At 36.0% G+C, this 12,042-nt stretch overlaps 1 protein-coding gene across 1 annotated transcript; it reads left to right on the top strand.

The window, feature by feature from the left end:
• Nucleotides 1-5,790: 5,790 nt before the first annotated feature.
• On the top strand, nucleotides 5,791-10,463 carry LOC128958756 (ecotropic viral integration site 5 ortholog-like). The gene is made up of 15 exons (XM_054304677.1): nucleotides 5,791-5,827; nucleotides 6,617-6,708; nucleotides 6,795-6,874; nucleotides 6,983-7,025; nucleotides 7,145-7,250; nucleotides 7,342-7,416; nucleotides 7,508-7,677; nucleotides 7,791-7,856; nucleotides 7,935-7,989; nucleotides 8,092-8,189; nucleotides 8,325-8,410; nucleotides 8,536-8,612; nucleotides 8,704-8,827; nucleotides 8,902-9,120; nucleotides 9,206-10,463. Exons 2-15 carry the CDS (start codon nucleotides 6,649-6,651, stop codon nucleotides 10,431-10,433), a joined length of 2,487 nt encoding a protein of 828 aa, XP_054160652.1. The 5' UTR covers nucleotides 5,791-5,827; nucleotides 6,617-6,648; the 3' UTR covers nucleotides 10,434-10,463.
• Nucleotides 10,464-12,042: the final 1,579 nt, after the last annotated feature.

Raw genomic sequence — 12,042 nt, forward strand, 5'->3', positions numbered from 1 at the left:
TTTTTTCTGAAACCTATAATAAAAATAGACTAGATTATTTTTTTATTGTATGTGTGTGAGTTTCACATATATCTATTTAATTATAGTATATATAGAGTTCGGGCAACTTTTTTAAGGAAGGGGAGTTCCCTAATAAAATCCCTTCAATTATCCCGGAAAATAGGGAAAATATTATATTTTCCCATATTGACCCATTAGACTGGAAAATATATTTTGTATTTCTACAATAAATAATACTAAAAACTTATTTTTTGCATAAAATTTCATTGAAATATATATATATATATATATATAAATTTGAATTCATTGAATTTTGTGATACTATTTAACAATAACACTCTTAAAAAATACAGTTTAATATTGTAGCACTGGCTACGGTTAGTGGTCAAAGTGCGGGCGTAAGCGTGCGGGCGTTAGCGTGCGGGCGGTTTGGGCGGACAGGTTGCTGTCCAAAAACAAGAGATTATGTCTCAAAAACTTTTATTTAGTAATAAGTAAAAGTGTGGGAATGACATACGTTCCCACAGCTCACCCTTATATATGGGTCAGTTTATGACCCATTAAAAAGGGTGAGATATGGCACTAATTAGCGCCTGTGTCGGCACTCTCAGAAGAGGTGTCGGCACAGCGTTTGGTGTTCCTGGAACTGCCAAAGTTCTCAGGACACCTCACTCCCCCGGCGTTGTCGGTTTCGACCCGAGGGTGAAACCTCACAAGCTGGGACGAGTGAGCGGTAGCCTCGTAGCCGGGATTGTCTGCCAACGAAATACGGTAAGTCTCAGGACCGAGACGACGGCGAATAACGTATGGGCCAGTATTCGCCGGCGATAGTTTATGGCGGCTTGGGTGGTTACTGGCCAGACGACGGACAACATAATCGCCATCAACAAAGTTGGAGGCGAGATGATGGGTGTCGTGTAGCCGCTTCCTAGCATGTTTTCTGGCGTCGGAGCGAACAACTGCCAATTGCCGCGCTTGATCCGGATTAGTCTGATCAGACAAAGTATCAGTTGGTTGACCAAACTGTAGATAACGCGGCGTAAATCCAGTTGCCGAATGAGACGCCGTGTTGTAGTGGTCAACAACTGACGCTAAAAGTGTCGACCATTTGAGTTGCGGGTTGTCCACTGATGCCAGTCGCAACCCGCGGACTATAGTTCCGTTGGCCTTTTCGCAAAGCCCATTGGCTTGCGGATGGTATGGCGATGTCATCACATGACGTATACCGCGTTCGTCGAGAAAACGGCGAAAAGCTTTGGCGGTCAAATTTGTGCCCCGATCGCTGACCAGTTGTTTCGGCCGGCCGACGGAAGAGAAGAGCTGAGTCAACACATTGACCAGAGTCGCAGTGGTATTTTTGGGCGTCGCAAAGGCCCACACATAGCGCGAATGATTATCAACTATTAGTTGTATATATTTCGCGCGTGTGCGGCAAGCAGCGGTACCCATTACCACTGTATCGATGGACCACACCTCCATAGGGTATAGAGGGGTCGCAGGCGGCTGTAGCTGACCGAGCGGTGGTTGATTTGGTGTCTTCGTCAGTTGACAAGTTTCACAAGTACTCACATACTTATGGATATCGTCAACGACATTCGGCCACCAATATCGCCCCGTAACCAATTCTTGGGTTTTCGCTATCCCAAAATGGCCATGGTCATCGTGGCAGTTACGGAGTATCCGGTCCCGTAACGATTGCGGAACAACAGCACGAGTGAGACCACGATGGCGGTTGATTAAAATGCCGTCCCTTCTCTCAACTCGTCGCATGTTGGCGGGCTCGAGCTCTCCTTGAGTGGCAAGAAGTTCTTCTGGTGTCACCAATAGGCATACTGGTGCTCGAGACAATGCGTCCGGTGCCTCATTCGTACGACCGCTTCGATGGTGTACCGTGTAGTCGTAAACAGATAAGCGGATCGACCATCGAAATAATCGGCTGGAAAGCTTTTTAAGGCCGAACAGCCACTGTAAAGCGCTATGGTCACTGTAGACGTCCGTATGCTTCCCGTGGACATAGACATGGAAATGCTCCATAGCCTCAACCACGGCCAGGCATTCCAGCTCGGACGCACTATAGCGCTCTTCGTGGCAATTAAGCCGGCGTGAGTAGTATGCGACTACTCGATGATGGCCATCATTATCGGGTTGGCTGAGTATAGCACCGATACCAATGTTTGAGGCATCGGTGCTGAGCTTAATTGGGCGATCGGGTTGATAGATGGCCACTACTGGCTCGGTAGTTAGTGCCAGTCTAAGCTGATCAAAAGCCCTTTGTTGTCGATCAGTCCACTCAAAGTTTACGCATTTACGTGTAAGTTGAGTGAGTGGTTCGGCAATACGGCTAAAATTCGGCACAAATCGCCGATACCAGTTGGCCAAACCAAGGAATCGCTGGATCCCTTTTACGGATGTCGGCGCCGGGAAATTGGCCACTGCAGCTGTCTTTGTCGGAGCCGGTCGCTGCTTACCATGGCTTACAACAAAGCCGAGATATTCGACTTCTTGTCGACCAAATTGGCATTTTTCCCGTCGAAGGCGAACGTTAGCCGCTTCTAGACGGGAAAATACTTTGGCCAACAAAATGTTGTGGCTTTTTTCGTCGTCTGCGTAGACGATGATGTCGTCCAAGTATGGGATGACGCCACGGTTGAGCAGATCACCAAGTATGTGGCGGACTACCCGCTGAAAACTTGGCGGACCGTTTTTTAAACCGAATGGCATCACTAGCCATTCGTAGTGTCTGTCAATGGTGACAAACCCTGTCTTCTCAACGGAGTCGTTGGCCATAGCTAGTTGCCAGTAACCCCATGCCATGTCCAGGACAGAGAAGACACGGGCACCGGCCAACAAGTCTACGATGTCTTGAACGATAGGGAGGGGCTGTCGTTCATCGATGGTGACAGCATTAATGCGCCGGTAGTCGATACACAACCGACGGCTACCATCCTTTTTGTTTGCCAATGTCACGGGAGCTGCCCACGGTGAGATTGACTCCCGAATCAATCCTTTAGACAGCAGATCCGATATTTGCCGTCGGATCTCTGTAAGGTCGGCTATACTGTGTCGATATGGTCGGAGGGCTACAGGTGCCACATCTGGAAGTAGCCTTATGTGATGCAAAGCACCACGAATGAGGCCAACTGGGTTATCGCTTCCAGCGAATACACTGTTGAACCTTTTAATGAGTTCGGCTATAGGTGGTGTCACATCAACACCAACAACGGCAGCGTTTGTCCTAAGCGTCGCGTCTGCCATCATACAAAGAGCCGTACCACCATTAGGCACCGTCCGGTACACCTGATCTGTCACCCAATTATGAGTGAAGCCGAACAGGCGACCTGATGCCTTTCCAATAAGGTACGGGTAGGGCGATCCGGCGACGACCAATGCGGTAACCTTTTTAGTGTCGTCGCCTACAGTCAACCGTACTTTAGCAGTACCAGTACTGTAGGATATGCCACCAAGCCTTTTGACAGCAATTGTTGTCTTCCTGTTGAGAGGAAGGCCTAGGTGAGCAGCCAGTGCCGTTGACATAATATCAACGGTGCTACCACCGTCAACCATAGCGCTGATTCGCTGGTTGTTGACCATTGCGTGGACAAATGTAGGTCTGACGACGTCTTGTTCGCCCGATATTGCCATTGTTATGGCCTCCACTTCGGTGGCTACAAGTGATGTGCCGACATCAGCTGAATCGACGTTTGTCGTGGCTGTGTAGCCATTTCGTTTCCGTGGACACTCACGGTTCCAGTGCCACGACGTTTCACCGGCTTCGCTGCAGTGACGGCACGGAGTTGGAGGCATATCTCGGCGGGAACGTTGGTTCGGCCTTTGGTTGGTCGTTGCAACCATCGCAACATTGCGGGCAGGCGCTGAACGCTGTGGCCAACTCGGTTTTGATGCCTGTTGTTGGCGGCGTATTGTGGCCTCTAACTGTAAGGCAATGGCCAACCATCCAACTGCTGCTGTTGGATTGGCACACAGAAGATATCCCCTGTAGCTGGTCGGCATACCTTCTGTTAGTTGAGCGACGACATCAACTTCCTTGAGGCTAACTCGCCGCAGAGACCGCATTTTGTCATCATAGTATGACTGTACGGTCTCTGTGGGCTTAAGCCTACGGAGTTGGGCCTCAACTAGTGGGTTAGTCACGGCTGGACCAAACCGTGCCATCAGACGCTCTCTTACGTCTGGCCAAGAGAGCGTCTCCATTGACGGCGCGATATCGGCGGCGAACCAGTTGAGTGCGTCGTCGATAAGATAAGCCATAAGGCTAAAGATGCGATCGGCATCTGACTTACCTCTGGTTACGACTTCAAAAAGGTTGAGCCAGAGATCTGCACGGATTACCGTCTTATGGCCGCAAAACTTGGCTAAAAGCTGCCGATTGGAGCAGCTAGTGTCCGACAAAGGGGTCTTGTCGGCTAAGCTGTCCTGTGAGGCGGTGCTGGCGTTTTCGGTGGCCATGTTTAGAGCGGCGGTGCGTTTTCCGGATCTGAGGCGAATGGTTGATGTTGTCGGGTAAGTTGACGGAGTTGACTTCAATTACCGTCTTAGTTAAAGGACGCGTGCTTCGAGTATCGCTTTGAGATGTGTCTCGTCTTTGATCTGCGAGTCGTCTATCCGTTCGTCTGTCGGACAACAAGGTCTTTAGAGGCGTTTGTCTTAGAGCTTGAATTGCAATACTTTTGAAGCGTTTCCGAAGATGACAACTATTTGTTGTCGTCGTTTGATGGCCGCTTGTCTTTTGGTGGCTTTGGCTGGTTGTCTTTTGGCTTTTGGTCACTTGATTTCCGGCGATTCGGGTCACTGTTCTCTTTATCTGAGTCACTGTCCGAGCTGTGAGATCGTGGCCGAAATGGTTGCATATCACACTTGTTTTTAACACTAATCACGCGGCGGTGATCCTGCCGACTGCGCCAAAATGTAGCACTGGCTACGGTTAGTGGTCAAAGTGCGGGCGTAAGCGTGCGGGCGTTAGCGTGCGGGCGGTTTGGGCGGACAGGTTGCTGTCCAAAAACAAGAGATTATGTCTCAAAAACTTTTATTTAGTAATAAGTAAAAGTGTGGGAATGACATACGTTCCCACAGCTCACCCTTATATATGGGTCAGTTTATGACCCATTAAAAAGGGTGAGATATGGCACTAATTAGCGCCTGTGTCGGCACTCTCAGAAGAGGTGTCGGCACAGCGTTTGGTGTTCCTGGAACTGCCAAAGTTCTCAGGACACCTCAATATTAATACAACATTTGTCATTCAAATCTTATAATAAAATTTATTGTTTTAGATTTCAATAGGTGGTGTAACACAATGTAATAGATTCCCTGGGAATTTCCAGGGAATATGGAGAAAATAGGGAACTTAAGGGAACTTAAGGGAATATAAGACGAGAGGGAGGGAATTGAGCCGAACCCTAACTACAGTGTATACTTATATTTGTTTAGTTAGTATTATTAAACAATAGATGACACTGTAGTACAAATAATATCATAATAGTGTATCTAATATATACAGTATATTTAATTTATGGCATTAAATAATAATAATAATAATACTGTAATGTAGTGTCAGTTCAATTACACACTACTATTACTATTACTTATACTACTATTAATTGAATACCAATTTAAATGTGTGTCTCGTTTTGAGTGGATTTTTGTTGTTTTTTATAATTATTGGAAATGTATTATTAGTTTCTTTACTATTTGTTTGTTTGTTTGTGTTTTTTTCCAGCAATTATTATGTAATCAATTTAGATATTGTATTAATAATAATAATAATAATAAACACAACAACAACAACAACAACAATATTATACCAATAAATGTGTGTAAAAATTATGTGCTAAATATATTTATGTAAATTTTTCGTTATTTCACAAAATATATACAAAATTAAATAAATAATAATAAATTAATTAATAGTTTTATAGTCTATTGATGTTTTTAGTATTACTATAGTATTTAGTAGTTATTTAAATCATATATTATTTGTATAAACACAATGCCATTAATAATAATAAATAATAATATAATTAATTGTCAATTTGAAAGCGCAACTCATCATTATTATTAGTTAACCTAATAATAATAATAATAATAATTAATATATTACTTAATTAATTATTATTAGTATATTATGATTAATGTCATTGTATTTTATATATATTGTAGTTGTTATTGAATTAACAAAATTTCAATCAATTGAATGATTGATTGATTCATCAATTGATTCATTCATATCAAATGTAAATCAAAATCAATTGATACCAAACAACAACAAAATACACATTAAAAAAAACTTGTGTATCAATTGATTCAGTGATTAAAATAATAGTAATTATCATATGTTTATCATCACATTATTATAAAATTAATTTGTTTTTTTTAAATACTTGTTATGCAATAATTGTTTTTTTTTCAAATAATAATAATAAATATCATAATTTCCGTCACATTTTTTTCTAATAATGAAATTATTAATCATTTGTTAAAATAATTAATTAATTTAATAAAAAATTGTAACGATTTATTATTAACCCAATTATACTAATAGTAATAATAATATTGCAAATAATAATATATGATATATACAATCAATTGATCCAAACAACAGTTGATCCCACCATAAGATAACCACCAAAAAAAATGGACGAATCCGAAGAAAGAGAAACTATTGTCTTGAAGTACAAACGCGGAAGAGATAAAGTGATTATTTGTTTTAATTAGTTTTATTTTAAATCAACGATATTTATCGATAATAATAATCTTTTTTGTTCTGTCTGTCGGATCAGTTGTCGGCTCAAGAGATCAACGAATGGGAAGACCCGCAAAACGAGATCTATCACGTGACCGACCGCTACGGTTTCATACAGTAAGTACTGGCCGGCCATCACTTCGCTGGCCATATCAAATGTCATCATATATTGTCCACCGACTGACCCGATTTTTGTTTTATAAAAAAAATTTATTATTATTATAGCGACAGCCGATTACCCGAAAAATTATCCGATTTTGAAAATAAAGTAAGTTTTTTGTTGTTGTTGTTGTTGTTATCAGAAATGATGGGATTGTTTGCCAATTGATATAATAATATATATAATGTGATCTAATATTGTTTTTTGTTGTTGTTGTTTATCATCAGATCCGGGCTCAAGAAAATACTCGATTAACCAAATGGCTAAAAATGGTGAAGAATTGGGAACAATATTTTCCAGTATCTGATAAACTCAAGTCAAGAGTGTATAAAGGTTTGAACAAATAAACAAATTGATTGTTCAATTGATACAATAATTATTGACAACAAAATTATTATTATTTTTTATATTAATGAATGGATAGGCATTCCTAATGCTCTTCGGGGCGAAGTCTGGGCCAGACTATTGGATATTAGTCGATTAAAACTGGAACAGGACGGTAGGCATACCCCACCCACTCCTCACCGACACCGATACAATTAGATACTAATTTCATTGATTTTGTTTAATAACTAAATTTTTTTTAAAAGGCAAATATCAGGAGATGTTATCATACGGTTTGGATTATTCTCCAGACGTCCGGCAAATTGATTTGGATGTCAACAGAACTTATAGAAATCATATTATGTTTAGAGAGAGATATAATACCAAACAGCAGATGTTGTTCAAAGTTTTAGTCGCTTACAGTGTTTATAATTCAGTAGGTTTTTTGAATTAACAATTTAATAATAATTTTATTAGTTTTAATGTTTTTTTAGTTATCTATTTTTTTGTTCTTTATAATATATAATAACAATAATTTTATTTTTTTAGGAAATTGGTTACTGTCAGGGAATGTCACAAATAGCAGCACTTTTACTCATGTATATGGATGAAGAGGTATATAAATATAGTTATTATTAAAATTAGTTATAATTTATTTTTTTTAATTACTATTTAATATTGATAAACCACCAGGATGCTTTTTGGTCATTATCGGCACTAATGTCAGATGATAAGCATGCTATGCACGGTATGTATTCAAACAACAACAATAAATAATAATAACCAACAAATTGATTAACAATAATAATAATTTATGAATATATATATATATATATATATATAAATTTAGGATTTTTTATCCCCGGCTTTCCAAAGTTGATACGCTTTGCCCGACATCACGATATGATTACACAAAAATTTTTGCCAAAACTGTCAAAACTATTCAAAGTAATTGATTTTTTTTCTTCTATTATTATATTATTTATCGACAAAAATTTAATTAATGAATATAATGATCTAATACTATTGTTAGTTTGTTTGACACATATTTTTTTTTAAAAATTAATTTATTATTTATTTTAGAAATATGATATCGATTCGACACTTTACACATTAAAGTGGTTTTTCCAGTGTTTTCTCGATAGAGTTCCCTTTTCATTGACTTTACGGTAAATATTTGTTTTTTTAAATTATTTTAGACTAGAATTTTCACTTTTAAAAAAAATTTAGTACAAAAAAAGCAAATATTTAACATTAGATTATAAAAATTATTTTCAAATTTTTTATTTTATAGATTATGGGATTGTTTTCTATTGGATGGAGAGATTATACTTACGGGAATGAGCTATACGTTACTTAAGCTACATAAGCGTAAGAGAGATACTTATTAGAAAAATTTTATTAAATAAACAACAACAAAAAATATTATCTTAATTATGATTAAAATTATGATATAATTCAGACACATTGTTGAGGAAACAAATGGAAACATTAATAGAGTTTTTGCAAATTGAATTGGAAAAGGATTTCGGTTATCGTGACGATCAAGCAATACAAGCATTACATCAATCGGTACAAGATTTAAGGTTAGTTAATATTTTTTTTTAATTATTAGTTAATTAATAGTTAATAAATTATTTACGCCCTATATATTTCATAGAAAACATAATCTCCTGTATCCGCGTGAAGCGGCCAAACCATCGGAACTGCCACAGAAACCGTTCGGCTTAATACTGCCGCCCGATCGGCGTAACTCATTCCTCAATGACGACCAGAGTATAGCCGGAAGTATTATACTGCGACCAACCGATTCTGTATCTCTGGCTCATACATCCAGAACTAATAGCGAAGTCGGCAGTGTGTCTGACATCGATATAAAGTAAAATTTTTTGAAAATTTTTAATATTTATTATATTAGAAAAACTAAATAATTATTACACTTATCATCACAAAAAAAACAATAGTTCCGATCAAATGAAATTGCAGCGTTCGATATCCATCTACGACAATGTCGACATCAATGAATCACTGGAAGCGGCCAAACGGCTTAGTAATGTTGATTTGTCACCGAAAATGCCAAAAAATAGTAGAGAGAGGAGTAGTAGCAGTAATAGTCGTCCCAGAAGTAGGACAGAGTGGTCGGAAACGTCGAGAACGACATTGAAAAATGAAGAAACATCTGATGCAAGACATTCCGTCGGTGATGAAGAACTGTTGATGAAATCGAAAATAAGTGACAATTTTGTCAATAATATTGATGAACAAAACGTATCAAATGTTAAGGTTGTGAGCGAAGATGAAGATAGTTTACCACATTTTGTTGAACTAATTTCCCAAATAAATGTAACCAAAAGTGAGATCAGCTATGAAAACAATACGCAGACATCATCTGTAAAGTCCACCACCACATCGTCATCACCGTATGAAATGAGTCCAACAACAAAACAAAGCTATAAATCTGAATCAATTGAGAATCAATCGATTCAATCAGTTAATGGTAGCATTATTTCGAAAAATAGCGATTATTATAGCAATAAGACCGGAGAAGAAGGATTGGTATCAAGAGAAGAGATGAATGGTATAAACAAACTAATTGGCAGTTCTTTACGCGAAAATAATTCAAATTCTGTTAACTCGTCGTCGACTACGACATCACTAACAGAAAGTCAGAAAATTATGATCGAAACAACAAAAGACGAGAAATTATTGAAATCTTATTCAAGTAATACAAATAATACTCAAACGAATGGAGAAATCGGTAGCCGAATGTCGCCGCTGAGGACGCCATACAAACGTGGAGGAAGTCCTGATAAGAGATCGACAACGCCGACGACGACAACAGCGACGGTGACGTCGCCGACATCGCCGACCAAACCGAGTCTTATTCCCCGATATATAGCCAGTCCTACTAATCTGTACCAACAAAATAATACTATCACATCATCATCTTCAGTGAAGACAACAACAACTGTCACAAGAAATGAAAGCAATAGTTCGCAAAACATCAAAAGTCTATCATTTGTTAAGCAAAAGTCATCGACGGATGAGTCGACAAAATTAAGAATATTTGTGCCATTCAGTCATCATTCGGATCAACAAAACGATAATAAAATACAATTAAGAGTCGATTCGCCGACACATAAGCTGAAGGCAAAAGATGGGACAAAAGGTTTGCCACGAGTTGACACTTGAGTTAATCATTTCATTAATTATTATTATTATTATTATTATTTGTATTTTATTTTTACATTAATTTAAGTTTTAACAATTTTTTGTATGTTTTTTGAAAATAATTATTTAATCTAATTTAAAGTTAACTTTTTTTAATTATACAGAAAATAACTTATTTGTCAATTAAATGAATTTTTTTGCTAATTTAATTGTTTGAAGACAATCACCAATAAAAATGACATTAATAATTATACAGTATATATCATAATAAAAAACTATATGTTTACCGATAATTAACTAAACTAATAGATCTTTAATTTTATGATGAATTTAAAACTAATTAATAAAACTAATTAATAATAATATATTAATAATTAACAAATAGTAGTAACAAAAATATAATATTATTAATTTAATTAAATATATATTATATACCTATATATATATACAAGTACTGTAATATGTTGTATCAATAATTAAAATAAACTAATATTATATTAAGTTATTTTTTTGAAAACAAAAATTTCAAAAATGCTATTTTTCAATAAATTATTATTATTATTAATAAAAATTAGCATGATATATTTATATGTATGTTCACCCACCCATCCATACACACCATTTGTTTGTTAATATTTATTTAATATTTAAAAAGTTTTATAATTTATAATTGAAATTTAATTGATTAAAATAAAATATATTATTTTTTAATAACAAATTAAAATCAAATGTGTGTTTTTTTGTGGAAATTATTTTTATTTATTTATTTAATTTTGATGAGTAGATTATATTAATATTTGCTAACATAATTATTCAAGTATTTAGCTATCATTAGGATATTATTGTTAATTTATTTTTATACTAATTCATTACGAAAAAAAATTGTTAAAATTTATTAATTGAATTATATTATTCAAAAATTATATAATTGATTTGCATAACCAAAAAAAATCATTGATTATATAATATATAATACATTTTTTTTGTATACTGTCCTTGTTGTACCTTTTATCCACTTATACAACAACAACAACAAAATACCTGTTTTTTTAGACATTAAATACCTTAATATTAGAGTTTAGGTATGTATTCCCCATTTATTCCTATGTATGGAAGGAAATTCCCTTAAAGTTTTACAAATAATTATTATTGACAATTAGGAGACAAATAATTATTTTTTTTTGTTTTATTATAACATTGAATATTTACTTTTAAAAATATAATAAATATAAAACACTAATATTTTTATTTGTGTATTAAAAAAAAAGTTTCACAATTACATTCACATAATAAAACTTATCAATCAAAATGTCAATTTAAATATAAAATTGAAATTTTAACTGTACTCAACTGTACCTTTATCTCAATTTTTTTAATAATAATAATATGGTAAACTTATCATGGTAATTATTGCAAAAATGGGAGGGAATATATCGCTGAGTATATATAGCTAACCCCATAATAATAAATAAAATATCAGTTATTTTTGTTACCAATCATTACATCATTTGTTTACATATAAAAACATAGTAACAAATACTATATGTTATTATATAATCTTTTTTTTTATTATTTTATTTTTGTTGGAGAGTTGACGCCAAACCCCAACTGTATAGTCAATAATACTTAT

This window comes from Oppia nitens, unplaced genomic scaffold, assembly GCF_028296485.1.
Source record: "Oppia nitens isolate AA-2021 unplaced genomic scaffold, nextdenovo-longstitch-racon4-pilon3 scaffold3_pilon_pilon_pilon, whole genome shotgun sequence".
Classification (NCBI taxonomy): domain Eukaryota; kingdom Metazoa; phylum Arthropoda; class Arachnida; order Sarcoptiformes; family Oppiidae; genus Oppia; species Oppia nitens.